Raw genomic sequence first — 19,132 nt, forward strand, 5'->3', positions numbered from 1 at the left:
TAACTCACTTAAAAACTGAATTATCGTAAAAAAACTTCCAAAAAAACACAGATAATGTCCTTACCATCGAATTTTATAATAAGTCGATTCACTCTAATTTTTAAGCTAACGGCATAAAACATGAATTTCTGAGCGTAAATTTGGTATGTTACGCGTTTGTAAGACGGAGACAACACATGTGGGTGTGGCGTTCTCTTAAACATAGGCAGTTGTATAATAATAAGCTCAATAATAATTATAATATATAGACAAAGTTAAGGTTAACTAATACAGCTGCAATACTTATTAGATGTACCTATTTTTTTAAATAAAATAATTATATTAATATTAGTTTATAGTGGTGATTCACATATTGTATTATTCCAATCTACATAAAAATATATTCTTTAAATGATTCACAAAAATTTAATGAACAAAGCATAGGCCACCAAATAATTGATAATAATTAACTCATTAAATATTTGCCTAGTAATTATTTATGTAACCCAGTAGTCACACTAGCCAGTTTGTAAAACTAGGCAGATATTTAAGTTCATATTTAGTTCCATTGTTTATAAATTATAAGTAATACTTGCATAATATATATTGCATTACATATAATACTGTCTCACCTTAAAGTGTTCGAACCTTTTATTATGTTCCGTTTCGTTCATGTAACTTTTATTGTACATTTTAATGAATTTATTGAATTTATCTTGGTCTCGGTTTAACTGTGTGATTGACATAATAAAAAACAAAATTAATACTACACTACTGACTACAAGCGATGCTTTTAATACGTTTGAAACGACCATGATTTGAATTTATTTTTACTGCGTAATAATGGAGTATCTACTAAAAAAATTTGAACATACTTATGAGTTATGAGTTATGATATTGAAATCAATATCAATAACGAAGAGAAACGGGAAATATGTAGGACGTAGGTATATAGTAGATATATGGCTTCGTTAGGTAAAGACACCCGATAGGCAGGTAACTTTTGTATATTTGAACGCCATCATGTCGCAATCTATACAATTAATTAAATGTTAACTTCAAGAATAAAGTATTGTGTTATATTATGATTGTTTATTTATATAAGCCGATTTTCTTTTTAGTTTTTACTAGAAACGCTATTATTGCTATTTAACAGTTATAATATACTATTATTGTGGGTAGGTATACAAGTATACAACTTATCATAATATAATATTTTAATAATTTAATATATAAAAAAAAGCGGGTAAGTGGATGTTACTCTGCTGTACTGTAGGTTATAAGTGGGTCAATGTATAATTTATTGTATTAAACTTGAATTCAATGATATAATATCATTGCATATAAGAAAAACGATTCTGAGCGGAGACGGTTTGTCAGTCTGGATATTTTATATTGTTATTATTTATTATAACCTTAAGTTGAATTAATAATATTATTATTTTTTATTCGTTTCTATGGTGATAAACAAAGCGTCAGAAATTAAAATCCTATTTTTAACGGTTTTTCGTGATTTGTCGGTGGTCTTTACCGTGGCATTAAATAACTATTTGAGAAAATTTTAAATTACCTTTCTGAAATAGGTACCATCTTGATCCAATTTTCTAAGAGATAAGATACTATATGTTGAAATCGAAGCACTCCTTCAGGTAGAAATTTTGTATACAAGATAAAAAAAAAAAAATGAGCACCATTGTAAAACCACTAGATCCCTCGCTCCACTCAGAATCTAAAATAATTAACACCATTCGTGAGTCTAGAATATTAGAATGAAAAGGTTCTAAATTGGATTTTTTTCAAAAGTCACTTTTTAACTAAAATGGTTTTAGATGCAAAAGCGCATCTTTTAAGCTAATATTTAGTATTGTATTTTAGGTTTAACATACAGCTATATAAAAAAAATACTATAGTAATATATAATATAGTATAAATAATATAGTATTCAATAAAAGTGAAGTTACTTATTTGTTGATGATGATTGACGAAATTCGGAAACGTAATATTGAACTGATACATGTTTTGAGTAACGTTTGTAAGTATTCAGTGGCTTACTGTGGGGTCTGCTGGACTGTCAAAATCTTTTATGTAAAAATAAATTAATGAGTTGTTAAATTATTCTATTTTATTTGGAAAGGTTTTATAATGGAAAATTCGTAAGACACACAAAGCGCGGGAGAAAAGAGTTGGCAATACTTATCAGTCACTGTTTACACAATAATTTTCATTCGAAATTTGGTTGCACTGCAAAAATTGCGCGCATATTTGATAATATCAAATATCAATAAATAAAGACCATAAACAGCTGTTTTGATAATGGCTACGAGTTTTAAAAATGTAATGATTTATTTTGTACTAACTAGTAACTACTGTTCATCAAATTTAAAAAATGGAACTTCACAATTTTACTCAAAACTTTGATTCATAGAACGGAATTGTTCTACCAATGTATTTAAGTGTGATGTTTATAGTGAGTCAAAATTCAATGTCTAATTTATTATTTGAATGCCCGTGTTAAAATTTGTTTTGTTATTATTTTATAGTTGCTGACATGGGATCGATTGCTTCGGTCCTCCAATGGCATTGCAGTTCTTGTTCGCTGATAAATCCCACAGATCGATTAACTTGTATTCGATGTAATGTACATAGAAGTTATGAGTGTAAGAAAAACACAGACCAACTCAAAACACGGACCATTCATGGATGCCCGACCCCTTATGTCACAGATATTCTGTGCGCTGAGGCAGAAATTGCTGCAGGAGCCTTAAGACTTGATGATGCGTAAGAGAATTACCATGTTGTATGATTTAAAATTTATATTCTATTCAATTTCACAGAGACCCAACTAATATTGACCATAGACCAAGTGTAGTTAAGCTACAATTTAAGTCTGTTATTTTACAACGGCGTAAATCATGGAATGGATTTGAGGATCATTTACAAGCGTCCATCAGGCCATCAAAAAGTTCAACACTACTTGCCACGGAAAATGATTCTTGGTTATGTAATACCTGTAGAATTAGAAACTGTTCAACTCAGCAATGTCAAAACTGTGATTCATTTAGAAGATCTAAAGGACGACAAAATGAAATCGTCCCTATTACCATTAATATGCCAAACGGTAAGTGTGTAATAATCAATATTGTCAAATTTTCATCCAGTCAATAATAGTATGTAATATCAAATCATTTGTTCTAGACTTAGAAAAAAAATCTACAAGCAATTGGACTTGTGAAAAATGTTCTTTTACTTTAAATCCATTTTGGTCAGACTCCTGTGAATCATGTGGTTGGAACGCTATAACAATGATGCGTGACTGTGTACGCTACACACCTCCCAAGAAAAAATGGGCATGTAAACGTTGTACCCTACTTAATGATCCTAATACAACAGTTTGCAATGCTTGTGGTGGATCAAAAGCTAAAAGTCTTTGCCCTGATGACGGAACATTACGGGAATTTTGGACATGTGATAAGTGTACATTGAAAAATAGAATATCAGCACTAGTATGTAAAGCCTGTAAAGCAGACAAACGAGCAAATAAAAAAAGACGGTCAGATAGTCAATGTCCAACTTGTACTTTTGATAATGAACCAAATGCTAAACGGTGTGCTATGTGTCACAAACACCTTGAACCAGAATATTATTCTTCTATATTAATATCGAATCATCCTAAAAAACAAAGTGAATTAATGGAAAACTTAAGACGAATTGAAGAGCAAGAAGCACGAGAAAAATGGAATGAAATAGTACTGTTTTGTATCCAAGTAAGAAGTTATTTTTTTACCATATTCTAAACAAAATTATTGTATACAAAATTATATTGCTTTTTAAAATTTTAAAATCAATTTTAAGCTGTAAAAAATAGTGATATTTTTTTAAAAACATTTGAAGTTTAAATGTTGACAAAAATTTATCTAAATCATAAAAATTTGCAAATTATTTTGTAGTTAAAAAATTAAAAATTTCTAATTTTTAAAGGTAAGAATTGAAAATATAAAACAAGGTTTCTCATAAGTAGTTCATACTGTATCCAAAAATCTAAAAGACATACTGTATTAGTTATAGCAAAATAGATTATTTTAATAGCAATAGCCTAATACAAGCCTAATATCATAAAATATACTTAGTAATATAGGTTGACAGATGATCTTCCCTCTACGTATAGAATGATGTTATATCGTTGATTTAAAATTTAACACATCCATTAAAGTGACCCATTTGACATCTAATGTAAAGTCTGTACCTAAATTACCTATTTTCCCACATTTTTATTATTAAATAACACAAATATTTCTAGTTTCTGTTAAGGTTAGTTAATGTGTTGCAGTAATTAGCAAATTAAACAGTTAAACAACAATTTATCCATATAGAATATAAATGTATTAAAAAATAATACTATATGCCTACTACATATTATAAGAAACTATATGATAACATAATAACATAAATTTAAATACATTATAAATTTATTTTTAATGCTATAGAACAGTCAAGAATTTGTTGATGATTCTTTTCCTCCAGCTGCAAAGTCTTTATATTATACAGAAAAACACGAGAGCTGCCGAGTAACACAATGGTTAAGACCCGAATCAATTATTTGTTCAGAATTAGATAAAGAATCATGCTGGACTGTATTTAGAAAACCAAAACCTTCAGATATAATTCAAGGTAAATATAAAGAAAAACAAATCATTTTAAAGTATTATCTTTATAATTATTTTTACTCTATTTAAAAATTAAAAAATGTATAACTTATTATGCTTAGAAATATTAGTAAAATAAACATTTTATATACTTACTACTTAGTGTTAATCCTAAAAGTTTATTAATTTAGGTGTTTTGGGTAATTGTTGGTTGTTGAGTGCTTTAACTGTCTTGGCAGAACGTGAGGACTTAGTTAGACATGTTATGGTTACCAAAGATTATTGTCAACAAGGTGCATACCAAGTTCGTCTTTGTAAAGATGGTAAATGGACCACAGTTCTTGTTGATGATTTATTGCCATGCGACCACAGAGGAAATCTAGTATATAGTCAGGTTTGTATATTATGTCTTATTACTTTTCTGTGTTGAAATAATAATTAATTATTCAACAGGCAAAACGTAAACAATTATGGGTTCCCTTAATAGAGAAAGCAATAGCTAAACTCCATGGTTGCTATGAAGCACTTGTTTCCGGCAGAGCAATTGAAGGACTTGCTACATTAACAGGCGCACCTTGTGAAAGTGTACCATTACAACCATCATCAGTTCCAACAGAAGATGAACTAGATCGTGATCTGATATGGGCTCAGTTATTAAGTTCACGCCTTGCTGGTTTTTTAATGGGAGCATCTTGTGGAGGCGGTAATATGAAAGTAGATGAAGACGCTTACCAAAATAAAGGACTAAGGCCAAGACATGCCTATTCTGTATTGGATGTTCGAGATATTGATAGTCATCGATTGTTGAAGCTAAGAAATCCTTGGGGGCACTTCTCGTGGAATGGTGATTGGTCTGATGATTCAGACATGTGGTCAGAGAAATTAAAAATAATGTTGATGCCAGATGGATGTTGTGAAGGAGTGTTTTGGATATCATATGATGATGTTTTAAAGTAATAATAAAAAATAATATAGTTTTTTTCTTTTAAATTAATTAAAATATGTTGATAATTTAGGTACTTTGATTGCATTGATATCTGTAAAGTAAGAAATAATATGTGGAATGAAGTAAGACTTAAAGGATATTTGCCACCATTATCTTCAACAGATCATTTATCATGTGTTGTCCTCACAGTCTCAGAACCAACTGAAGCAGAATTTACTCTTTTTCAAGAAGGACAAAGGCAAATTGATTTATTTATTTTTGTTTAAATCAAAAATATTAACTAATTTTTCCATGCATATTATTTTTAGGAAATCGGAAAAGTGTAACAGAAGTCAACTCGATTTGTGTGTAGCAGTAATGAGAAGTAGAGAAGTTACATCTGAAAAACCTATTTGCATTGGTCGTCTTGTTGAACACAGCAAACGTCAAGTCCGTGGATTTGTTAGCTCACACAAAATGTTGGAACCCGATGTTTATGTTGTTGTTTGTTTGGCATTTAACCATTGGCATACAGGTTTGTTTTAATTTTTAATTGATTTTTCTATTAATTATATGGGTGCGCTAAAATATATACAGTGAAACCTCGATCACTCGAACGTCTATAAGTCAAATTTTCAATAACTTGAAGAAATATCTTCGCCCCCGAATTTCAATAAAGACACACAATTTTTTCTATAACTCAAATTTTTTTTTCACCCCCAACCGATTCGAGTTGTTGAGGTTTCACTGTTAAAGGTGATTCACCAAACAAGCCAACTCTTGTATCCTTTAATAATGCATACACATTTCCCATTTTTGGAATTTTCAAGTATATTAGTCTTATTAAATGAAATTTTCAAATCATCTTATCCTGAAACCCTATAACTTTTCACCTCAAATTACATGGTGATACGGGGTATTAACAAATTGTGCTATAGTTCTATTTTTTTACATTCTTATTGTTTGCTGTAATAATACACATAACACAACAAACATTATTTTATCATTATAGTTATGATGATAGGGTAAGATATTTGTGTCCCACCTACTGTAAACCACGCGAGATACCACTGGTCTAAAGCCTAAAATAAAAATCCCAAAAATCAGAAGTTGAATAAAGTACCTTGGTGAATCACTCTTTGTATGATAAACAAATAAAATAATCCTAGTTATAACTTATAAATTGTAATACATGTATGTGCCTATATTATATTTGTAGATTTGGTAGATCCTTCAGTTTATCCTGAGTTTGTTTTGGCGATTCATAGTTCTAAACGATTATTAGTAGAACAAGTGTCACCACCATCCTTTGTTTTGGCTGACACAATTATTAACTTGACTTTAGCAAAAGGAAAAAGACATGAAGTAAGTCTGTCTAGTTTAATCAGATAATATTATAACTATTATTTACTACAAATAATATTATAGGGCCGAGAAGGAATGACTGCTTACTATTTAACCAAAGGATGGGCTGGACTTGTTGTTGTAGTAGAAAATCGTCACGCGAATCGTTGGATACATGTGAAATGTGATTGTCAAGAAAGTTATAATGTTATGTCGACTAGAGGATTACTCAAAACTATTGACTCTGTTCCACCTCTGCATAGGTAAGTAATAAGACCATATTAATTGTTTTCATTTAAAAATCATTTATACAATTTTTTTTAGACAAGTTATAATTGTATTGACTCAATTAGAAGGAAGTGGAGGGTTTTCAATTGCTCACAAATTGACTCATAGATTGGCAAATCAAGCTGGACTTCATGATTGGGGACCACCAGGATGTTCTCATTTGCCACAAATACAAAAATCTATTGAAGGACTACACTCTCCTAGACTGATTACTTAGTATTATAAGGCAAAAAGTACAGTTAATATAAATTTCTGTGATTTTCATTTTTTTTTTTACTTTCTATAGTGCGAGTACAAATAATTACACTAGGAAAACCAAAACTATTGTAAATAGGTTGCAAATAAAAAATTATATGATTTTGAAATTGTATGTATTCAATTTTGTATTTATTTAGTACACCTATATTAGATTCTTAGATACAAAAATTATTGATTTAAAAATCTCATATTTTTTTATTAATTTATAATTTATTTAGTTGTAAACAACACAATAGTTTCCAAAAGTTATAAAAAGTTATAAAAATAAGAAGAACTTATTAGATTTGCTTACCAGAAAAACCTAATCATTTATTGTACTCTGTGATTAATCCACAGATTAAAGATTTATATAATTTGTAATTCATCTTTGGTTTTGTGTATGTGAAGCATATCTGTGTTTATAATTTATATAATAGCGTGAAAACGATTTAAAATCCATAGATACTTGCTTTCTTACAGATAGTTATTACCATGGGGCATGGACTAGTCCGTGGTTATTACTCAATAGTTTGATTTATTTTTCCGTATTGGTGGATTTAAAATAATTCATGTAGGTATTATTGTGTTTGCGCTATAAGACCCACAAAATGCATACTTTTTAAGAAATATGGTTTTTTATTAATACAAATAGCCTTTGCGAAAAAAAATTCTGATTAAGTTATATTATAGTAGGTATAGGGACAATTAAAATTATTTTTTATAGGTTTATACACTTATACAGAGGCCAACGGATAAAAAAGAAACAGCTATACCTACTTAAATTCATGAAAAAAAAATGGAAGGGGTGCATAGGCGCTCGGAAGCAATGTATTTTAAGAAGCAGATTGAAATAAAATTTATAAAGGAATTCAGAAGGATGCAAAATATTTTATGTTTAGAGGCTATAGGTACCTAATGAAGCAAAAATACAAATATTTAATTTAAAATTGTATTGTGTTTCGAGTTGGAGACTTCAGTCAATAATCATTAATAATAATTATATTAAAATACATAATTGTAAAATATTTAATACCTATAGAGTATAAACTACGCCAAAATAGGTGTAAATACTAATAAACCGGGTGTATTATGTACCTATATTAAATACAAAGATTAATAATATGTTGTTTTAAATACTTCGCGCCAACCGAAGATGTTACCAGGCGTATAGTTTAAGCAACAGTATAAGGTATGTAATTAAACTTGTCGTGGTGAAATAAAGACAGGGTTTGGAATGTTTGGGCTTACGTATTTTAATAAATTTTATATATTGCGCTTTTGGAAGTATTACGTATAATATGCTTGTTGCTTCTACGTCACCCAGTTAACAATGTGTCCGTGACAATAAATATTTAATTTAAGTCTAAAAAGTAAATTTAAGCCCCAAAATAATATAAAAACAAACCTAAGCGTAAACATCGACTCTTCTAGTGAAACCTAGCTATATAGTAGCTGTGTCATATCTAGAGTGCAGTAGGTAGGTACGCCGCCGCCGAAGAAACAGCTACCTATCTTCATCCGTCTACATTTCACTCCGAATTGAAACTTGAGCGTATCGAAAATATATGAGAATAACCTGAACGTAACGAAATGTGAGAGTTCGTGTTATATTATAATATTTACTGCTACACAAACTGTCCGTAGTCTATTGTTGGCTTATTATTATTTATTTTTTTGTTAAATACAATTATTAGAATCGCTAATCGTCTCTGACAAATGTCGAGAACATACGTCAATAATAAAATTGTCGATTGCCATAGATGATTTGAATATATTATAATATGATAAATTCATTTTTATAGACCTTATATACTAGGGTTGCTATCAAGCGAATCCGGGACATATTAGCCATTAGGTATAGGTACCTACATGGCTGTGTATTAGAAAAACGAGTATTGACACATTATTTTATACACCCATTTTACCATGCAAAAAAAATTGCATTGAAAATTGTATTTATTGTTTAATAAATTATAAATTATAAAATTAATACTTTTTTTAAATCAAGTTTCAGAAAACTCGTCACGAAAATGTTATTTTCTTTTATTATGTAAAATACTATAATGACTAAAAGTTAACTGATGAAAATGAATTATAACTTATAAGTTATAGTCATATAAATATAATAGTTATATACATATATCAATATATAGTTCATAATATTTAATGTTATACGCGGGACTTTACTGGCTTTACGCCTTTACCATTATGATTTATGGCATTATATAATTTATTCTGTGGTTTTATGAGCGTCTTTGGTCCACTGATAACTATTATCTCGACCTAGGAAAAACCGTTATTTTATTCTTCAACGGTTTTCTTTTATTTACAATATTTACATGGTTAAATAATATTATCCCCACTCCCCAGTCCACAGGAACCAGACCAACAACGGACAAAGTGACAAACCCCAACGGCCGATTCACCCAACAGCTGCCTTCGGAGCGAACCCCTTTTCGTTTTTGGCGCTCATTTTAGACCGTATTTTGCTTATGGTCCCGTAGACTGTAGACCGTAATACGTTATTCAGATAAATTGTTCCGTGTCAATGCAAATTAGACGGTTAATTTTATTGCAATAATTTTTTTTTCATTTCATATTGGGTAACAAGCGTGTATTTTTATTTCATTCTTTTTTTAAACTTGTTAGCCAGTTTATTCTTCTATATTTATTTTATTTATATCCGATTTACCCAATACCGGACCAGTTCAATTATGTCGTTTGTAAAGAGCAAAATCAAGCGGTTTAACGAAGTCTCGAGTAAGTAACAAAGTTATTACAGTACGCCACTAGTCAGTCGTCAGTACCTATAAAAATCACTTATAATTACCTAATAATAATAATAGTCACTAAAAAGTTCATGCAAATTTACAGCTATATACTGATGTCAATCACCTACCTAGCTAAATTTTGTATTTGAATTGCTTTTAATTTTTAAATTATGTATAGGTAGTACCTATTTATTAAAATTAGTAATGAAGTTAGTCTTATATAGTTAGCGTACCTATAAAATATAGGTTATGAGCTACCTATTAAATTTCTGTTTTTTAAAAATCTATAGGTATATTTAATGATAATTTTTCTATTTTAATTAGCAATAAGAACTAAAACATCTTAATGGAACATTTATTTCAAAAGGATTTCCACACTATTCAACTGTTGCATCCTATAAAGTTCTGGTCTATGAATGGAGGGGGTGTGGGTGGCAAAGCCTCCCACTGCCACTTTAGTCAACATAATACTAGCATCCCCATAAATTTAACCCAATTGTACCTATCAAATATTTTGTTAAAGTATTTAATTTACATTTTAATATAAGTAGGTAGTTAGAACATATTATAATGTTTTAACAAATTCTATTTTTTTTTATTAAACTCAACTGTTAAATATTTCATTATTTTCTATAAAAGCAAATAAAAATAAAAAACCTAAGTAATAGTAAATAGTTTAGACCAATGTATTTGCTCCATAATATTGCAGTCCACCTTGGTCAAAAATTTACTTTTAAGGTTATAACACATGTAAATTGTGATATTCTCATATTATTAACCACTGTGCCAATTTTTTTAACATTCCTTAATATAATTTCTTATATTAACCTAGCATCTTATGTTATGGGTATCCTTTTGTATTAAAATGCTCAAATAACACAACAATTATAACAAAACAATTTGAATAGGTAAAAGAATGCCAAGGAGAATACCTACTTGATGAACAATATTACAAATACTGTTTAGATACATTTAGGTGCCTTTTATTAAAATAACCAATCCCAAATTTATATTTCTAATATTTGTTAACTATTATTAGGTTGTGCACCACCACCTGGTACATATGATCCAAAAAGTCCATGTCCAAAACTTATTAAAGGTTCTAAATTTGACAAAGCAGAGAGATTTAAAGAACCTTCTGTCCCACAAGTAAGTACAATTTATTAATTTTGTATTATTAAGTGTTTGTTTGATATTATATGAATAACTAGCTGAACCCGTGCACTTCGTTGTCCATAAAAAATTGCAACTCTTAAAAAAATTATGATTGCTCAATTCCTTTTGGGTGTAGCTCGCTGCAGTAAGTGCAACTCAGCCACCTTGGTAGACAATGTTCAATAATTTGATTTGGTGCTAGCTTGTACCTGATCTGCCCAAAAACCAATGGAAACCAATAATATAAATAAATAATAATTTCTACTGTAGACTGTAACCAATGGAAACGATTTCCATTGTGAAGCTCAAAATCCCTGTTTGAGCACCTCTTTAAAATTAGATTTTCGTCAAATCCTTTCTAGAAGAACCTCTATTCCAAATTTCAAGTTCATACGTTGCGTAGTTTTTGAGTTACAGCGATCAGTGACTAAGTGGTATTTGGATTTTATATGTATAGAAAAATATTGGAGATTGGTCCAATCCACCGAGTACCTTTTTATCTATGCTACTTAAAATATAAATGTATTTATTGAAATGTTGCTTCTTAAGTGTATACTGATATTTAATTATTGTATTGGGTTAGTGATGATCACTATTCTTCTTTTATTTAGCGGTCGAACATTGGAGTGGCCTCATTAACTGTTTATGTTGTTTTTGGTCTTAAATTACTTCCACAATGATTCTATTGATTGAATATGAGCTCCAATATTTGGATCCATAAAATATTTAGAATGATTCACAGTCTGGTAAATAAATCTATGGATTTCAATGTTCTGTGATATTCTTGCCACTGAATGCTGTAAATCATTGTACCAATTTCTACCTCTCTATAAATGGGAAGAGTGTTTGTCAATCTCTCTTTTTTTCTACAATGAAAAAACAAATTTGTGGTTATTGTAAAAATTGCTGATGCAATCATTATTAACATATTCTATTACAAACAAATAAATATAATGTAATTTATTTCTCTAATCGGTTTTTTAATTAACGTTATCATATAAAACCCACTTATTGTTATTAATTTTAATTTACTTAAATAATAATAAACATATTACAGTTCTTTAATTTTAATACGTTTTTGAGTATGAATACAGTAGAATCTGCTTAATGGGGACTCCACTTAAAAGGAACACCCACTTAATGAGGATATTAATGAGAGTCCAGAATGAATGTATTGTATGTAAAATTATTCGGTTAATCGGGACAGTCTGATAATGGGGACAAATAAATCACCATCGATGTGTCCTAATTAAGCGGATTTGACTGTATAGCATAATATGCATTTAGCTAAATATGTACCCACATGGATAAATGTACAATTATTTTAAAAGAAAAGTATATGTATAATGTAATTAAAGTTATAGTTAGTATAGTTAATTGTATAACTATTTATATCATTAAATTAATATTTGTTATATTTATATTTTAGACTGCCAAAAAAATTGTAAAAGTTAACTCAACATTTAAAATTGGATCTAATTTCAGGTATGATAGTAAAATAATATATTCGTATTATCATATACATTTTTCTTATGTGTACCTTCCTAATTTGTTATACCTAATACATATTTTTACTGTAAAACAATTTATGTATCTACTATAGATTATTCTGAGCATAAATTAATACATATATTTTATTTTTTTTATTATTATTTAAACTTTGTTTTTATTTTGATTATAGTTCGCAAAGTTCAGTTTACACAGAATGTTCTAAAAAATCTAACAAAACTGTAGAATCTAATTCAACAAGAATTGGTTCAACAAAAATAAGAGCTAAACGTCTTTTAGAATTGAAAAAATTAGATTCTAACCTTACTAAAGCTCTTGTTGACATTGAAAAACTAGATGATTCTAAAAGTACCACTGACACGTGTAAAGACTACATTAATACATGTCGCAGTGCTTGCTCAGAGGCATTGGAAAACCGTGTGTGTAGAATGGTCATTGAAAACTCTCAAGCTGCTTTATATGCAGTTTGCCATCGTTTACGCGAAACATGCAAACATAATGAAATTTTACAGAATGAAACTGCACGTTTGCGAGAAGAAATTGGTGAAAAAAAATCCTTTGAACAATTGGCCGCTGATCAAATTGCCATTGTTGAACATAAACTTACTGAAAAAGTTAATGATTATATGAAGATATCTGAGGCAGTCAAAGATAAATGGTTAACTAAAATGAGATATATTTTGGTTGCTCTGGATGAATTAGAATCTATGGTTGATGGTGAAGTAAAAGAAATTATTCAAAAACTTAAACTGGACATTGAAAATACAGATCCAGAAGGTCCAAACTACAAACAACTTTTAGAGAAATATGAGAAGTAAACATTTCAATTTATTTTAAATTAATTAAATGTGTAAAAATATTATTATTATTCTATCTTCCTAGGACACTTGACAGAAACATTCAACTTGAAGAAATTGCTAAAAAACATGACGATTTAGAAAGAAAAATAATTGATTTGACAAATGTAAGTTTGAATGAATTGTTTTAGATGTTGTTTTTTAGTTGGTTTCCAACAAAGAAAAAAACCATTTGTGATTAGATCTATGTTTAAAATTTAAATTAATAAGAGGAATTGTAATTTTTAAACTAATAATTAAAATGAAAAAGATACAATATAATTTTAATATTAAAAAATGTTTACAGGAAAAAAATGCATTGGCAGCTAAATTACAAATAAATAAACTCAAGACAACTGGTTTATCGAAGAACCGTTTAGATGCTTTGGCCACACCTCGCAGACGTGTTGATGCTGAGAATATTGCCCCCAAAAATAAAACTTATGTACTTAAAAATAATACTTTAAACACTGTGAAACCAGTTGCTCAGTCTTCTCCATTGAGGGAAATGAACTGGTAATTTAGGTTTAAATGTGTTATTTTGTATTAAATATTAATTGTATCTTTCTTTTTTATTTTATTGATTTTTTTCCGCCAAATAATTTATGTTACTCAATTACTTAATTTACTCTGTTACTTAATTTATTTTAAGTTTTTATGTACCTATATTTTTTTTACACTTAGTATAGAATTAATATTTGATATTTGACTGATTATAAGTAAATTGATTAAATTATATTCTAGTTTCCAATATAAATATTACAACTTTTATACATTACAACCAATTTTCAACTTTTTTACTATGAATATTTAAATAATAAGTTTATGACATAAAAATTAAATATTGATCCTTTTAAGTTGTAATAGTGAATTATGGATATTGATTTTTTGAAACTATAAATTTTTTTTTAAAGATTTTTGAAATCATGTATGTTAGTTAAAATGCTATAGACTTATTAATGACAACCTATATTTTAAATTGTATAATCTTTTGTACTGACCACCCTTACAATTTTTTGAAATCTCATTATTTTTGTTAAATATATGTGGTAATCTATTTTATGTGTAAACTTATTACAGCTATTATTAAATATAATGTTTGTGAAATAAAACCGTGCAGGTACTGCCATTCGACCGGTTAAACGACTATAATAGCTATTACTGATAAATGCGGGTCTGGACAATCTGCCCGACACTGCACAATTTTATTAAGGTCAAAATGAGGTTTAAAATGCCCAGTAGTTTTCTAAAGCGCCAGAAAAATAAGAAAAAGCGGAAATTTTAAAAGTTTTTTTTTTATTAATGTCAATAAAATTTTATTCCTTGCGTCAAAAAGCTTTAAAACTTAATACAATGCTTTTAATATATTGTTTCAGTGAGAGTGGAAAATTATTAAAAATACAGTCACATTTTTTTTATAATCATTTAAAGTTCGAATTTCAACAAAATACGTAAAAATCACGAAAATTGTTTTGACTTTTGAGTTCGAAATTCATAAAAAAATTTCTTTTTAAATCTAATTTAATACAAGATTCCTCATAAGTTAGTCTACCTTTATCAAAAAAAAATGTATCGGAAAGTCAAATTAAATTTTTATGGGCGTTTGAAGTTTATATTTAAGTCAACATTTAATACAAGGCCCCTGATATTATATTGTTACAATACCAATCAGTTAGAAAATATTAAAATACATAGGTACCATTTTATTTATAAGCATATAGAGTTCGAATTTTGACAACATTTATTGAATTCAAAAACTATTTTGTTGTTAAACATGTCTAAAATGTTATATTTTATAGCTAAGGATTTAAAATTTAAAATAATATCCTACATAAATAGGTTATTCTGTAACCAAAAAATATATAGGTAAACACAGGTTTTTTATAGTTATTTTAAGTTCAAATTTGGAAGAAATTACATAATATCAAATAATCAAAAATAACGATTTTAGCTATACGATTTTGTTGTATTTTAAAAATGTTCATAGGTAGGTGCTCGAAATTTTTAAGGTAACATATATGGCTATATAATCATATTTTAATATTTTATACTTAAATAACCCACCTTTTTAATTAATCTTTCTAGGTAGTTAATGATTTCTTACCAATTCATAGTATAAATAGTTTAAGGGGCCTGTTATATGTAATGTATTATTAAATTAATTAATTTTTTTTTCTACGATCAGCTTCTCATTATTTTTTCATGAACACTTTGTAATTTATTTATCTATAGGTACATATTAGTAATAGTATTACATATTATATCAAACAGTTTTGTAGGTATAGTTTCATTTACTGCAGATAACACCATTTTATCAATAACAATTCGTATAAAGTATATTTTTACCAAAAGGGTCCCGACTTTTCCCATCACAGATGTATCATTTAACCTTTGAACACAGTGTCTAGCTGATTATGCCTCTTCAAAAATAATTTTTGCTAAACCCAAATGTTTTTTAGTGACTGGGTGGTAGAATATTTGTAACAATTCTATTTTTCCAAATTTCACTACCTGCAAATAGTAAAAAGAATCATATAATGCAATAATAGAAAAATTATGCAATAACATTATTTTAATTATTTTCACTACTTCTTAGATATAATAAAAATAAAAATATAAAATAGTTACAGTTTTATCAATGAGCATTGATAATTTAATTATTTTGTTTTAATGCATAAGCTAAAATATTTTTTAAATGTTATAAGAAAGATATAAGAACATTTTAAGAGGATGCTACAGTGGCGTATATAGGGGGAAGGCCCCCTAGGCCAGAGCCCATAGTGAAATTGCAGATTTAATTGAACCATTTCATGTATATGTACACTGTTTACAGTTTTTCACCATGATTAAAATCGTTTTGAGGAATCAACAAGGAAATGTTAGATTGTCAGGATTTGTTTTGTTGACTTTAATGTGTTAAATTCACAATAAGATAATATTAAAATATATATGTGTATATGAAATTGTCAATATTTTTTTAAAAATGAATTTTATATAATAATTATAAAATTAAATTTCGCAATTTTTATTTGTATTTATAACCACCCAGCTCCATAATAAATGTATAGTTATGGCTATGGTAGTCGCGCTATGCAGTATGCTGACTATTGATAAATTGGCCCATAGTGAAAATAATTTGTATATATGCCACTGGGACGCTACATAGATATTTGTTGTCTGTCTTACAAGTGCATAACATGTCAAATTTACGCTCAGCATATCACGTTTAGCTCCGTTAGTTTAAAAATTTGAATGAATTGGCTTATAATAAAGCTTGATGGTAAGAAAATTGTCTGTGTTTGTATGAGTATTTTACGATATTTCAGTTTTTAAGTGAGTTATAAGAATTTTTAATTTACGCTATATTATATACGCATAACTTGCTAAACAATTGAACATTCATAAAAAAACCCACATACAAACACAGATAATATTCTTGCCACCAAGTTTCATAATAGGTCGATTCACTCTAATTTTTAAACTAACGGAGATAAATGTGATCAGCTGAGTGTAAAATTTGTTATGCTACGCACTTATAAGATGGAGATAACAAATGTTACTATAACGTCCCCTTAAGCCATTTTATCAATAGCGATTCGTCTGGAATGGCATTAAATATTGGAATCCATATTTTAACCCACTGTGCAGGTAGTGACTATAGTGAGTAAATCTTCGTATTTGAATTATACTACAGGTTTCATTATTTTACATCATCTGAATTACCCGACGTTGCTCGGAAAAATAATTCTGATTGTTCAACTCCTTTTGGCTTTATCGTCACACTGTGCCGAAAATGTGATTTTTGAGGTGGACCATACGTCATATAGTGTCCAGCCATGCCGGAAAGAGTTAATTTGGCAGGTATTCCTCTTACACCCTGGCCTTCTATATTATGTATATAAATTACCAAAAAAATAATATAATATAATATGAAAACCGAAGTCAAAACTTGTCAAAATTCATCCATTTTATCGTGATTCATTTCGATCAATTTAAATACTAAACTTATATAATGGAATTAATTAATATTTTTATGAAAAATGATTATGTATAAATTATATTTTTTTTATATCCTTATATATATAAACTTAATACCAATATTTAATTTATATTAAACAAACACAACACTTAAATCACAACAACATTTATTTATTTACACAATTTACATTTTTTCTTTGATCTGACCTGAGACTGAATTATTAACATTCAAAAGCTATTTTGACTTTTCTACCTATATTTTTTGTTTAAAATATATTTGGAAATAAAATAATATTTTCTTTTAAATTCAATAAATAAAACATGGAACTGTTATTATATTAATAATACACATTTAATAATTTTACAATATTATGTACATATGTATAGAAAAAAAAAAAATGCAAGCGCTTCATCTTGATAAAGCGATTCAAAACAATAACTTGTACATCAGTCAAATTCATTTAAATTATCTTAACAAAAGTTTTATGGAAGAGTTGTCAAACATTCACAAACTATTTAATAAGAATTCTTCAACTAGTTGAGCGTTCCACGGCAACAATGGGTACCACAAAGACATGGTATTTTGTTATCTTCGAGTGGGAATTTATAATCATAAGTTATTTCCTCATTTACTCCGATTGGCTGCTTACTATATATGACTATTTTTTTTTGCCCATCGATTTGAATTATCTTGGCATAGCAATTAGGCTGCAATTAAAAAATATATTACTTAAGGATATTCAAGGTCATATTTGGTTTTAATTTTGTAATATTCTTTGATTACAAAAATATTTTAAGAATATTATTTTGTTGAAATGATAGAAGGGTGGTGTCAGCGGTACCAATCTCGTGTTAACTTCAATATTGTAGAGAATTTACCTTCTATCAAATTAGTCTATGAGTCTATGAGGTGGGTAACATAACATGTTAGGTTATATTATAAATAGCCTAGATTCTTACCTTTAAGATTGATAATAGGTCAATTCACTTTAATATTAAAGCGAACAACACAAGATCCGTTCTGCTGAACACTAATTTTTAAGAATTTCAAAAATTGGGAAATAATTTACTTAAAGACAAAATTTGAGAAAAGTCCACAAAAATCTAAGCATTTTTACTGCTCCGAAAAAAAAAAAAATAACAACAAACAACATGCATTATTGTAAAATTAACATTCTTCACTCAAAATCTAAAATTCTGATAGGAAGTCTATCTACTAGTAATCTATAAAATCTGATAAATGATATGAGTAATGACTTAGAAAAATAGAAAGTTAAATATTTTAATTAAATTATTGAAATAATTATCAAAAAAGGATTTGATATTACTGTAAACTGTAAAGACACAATATCATTTGATTGATTTCAAACTTTGTACTTAAATTGTATATTATTTTTACTAATTTGATAATTTTCCTAGAAGGGTAAAAACTAATTTTATGTTTCTAATATAAGAGGATGTCAGAGC

The 19,132-nt window shown here is 28.2% G+C and overlaps 4 protein-coding genes across 5 annotated transcripts in view; 2 read left to right on the plus strand and 2 right to left on the minus strand.

Annotated features, from left to right (window-relative positions):
* Positions 1-887, minus strand: part of LOC100572803 (cathepsin O-like) — a 6,832-nt gene extending 5,945 nt beyond the window's left edge. Inside the window, exon 1 of the mRNA XM_003244412.4 lies at positions 612-887. Within this exon, the coding sequence (XP_003244460.1) occupies positions 612-794 (183 nt within the window). The 5' untranslated portion in view covers positions 795-887. The remainder of the gene's footprint in view (positions 1-611) is intronic.
* Positions 888-2,304: 1,417 nt separating this feature from the next.
* Positions 2,305-7,549, plus strand: LOC100165317 (calpain-D). Its single transcript, XM_001945092.5, has 12 exons — positions 2,305-2,446; positions 2,520-2,757; positions 2,814-3,097; positions 3,175-3,743; positions 4,464-4,647; positions 4,814-5,016; positions 5,076-5,575; positions 5,639-5,806; positions 5,877-6,082; positions 6,767-6,912; positions 6,976-7,154; positions 7,216-7,549. Exons 2-12 carry the CDS (start codon positions 2,528-2,530, stop codon positions 7,394-7,396), a joined length of 2,850 nt encoding a protein of 949 aa, XP_001945127.1. The 5' UTR covers positions 2,305-2,446; positions 2,520-2,527; the 3' UTR covers positions 7,397-7,549.
* A 2,193-nt stretch (positions 7,550-9,742) lies between these two features.
* Positions 9,743-14,830, plus strand: LOC100163242 (hyaluronan mediated motility receptor). The gene is made up of 6 exons (XM_001945144.5): positions 9,743-10,176; positions 11,227-11,336; positions 12,772-12,827; positions 13,024-13,665; positions 13,734-13,815; positions 13,995-14,830. Exons 1-6 carry the CDS (start codon positions 10,131-10,133, stop codon positions 14,205-14,207), a joined length of 1,149 nt encoding a protein of 382 aa, XP_001945179.1. The 5' UTR covers positions 9,743-10,130; the 3' UTR covers positions 14,208-14,830.
* Positions 14,831-17,815: 2,985 nt separating this feature from the next.
* Positions 17,816-19,132, minus strand: part of LOC100159159 (histone-lysine N-methyltransferase SETD1B-A) — an 11,044-nt gene continuing 9,727 nt past the window's right edge. For both annotated transcript variants that reach the window (XM_001945242.5, XM_008184791.3), the window contains exon 15: positions 17,816-18,373. In XM_001945242.5, the coding sequence (XP_001945277.2) occupies positions 18,200-18,373 (174 nt within the window). In that variant the 3' untranslated portion in view covers positions 17,816-18,199. The remainder of the gene's footprint in view (positions 18,374-19,132) is intronic.

Source organism: Acyrthosiphon pisum, chromosome A3 (genome assembly GCF_005508785.2).
Source record: "Acyrthosiphon pisum isolate AL4f chromosome A3, pea_aphid_22Mar2018_4r6ur, whole genome shotgun sequence".
NCBI lineage: Eukaryota > Metazoa > Arthropoda > Insecta > Hemiptera > Aphididae > Acyrthosiphon > Acyrthosiphon pisum.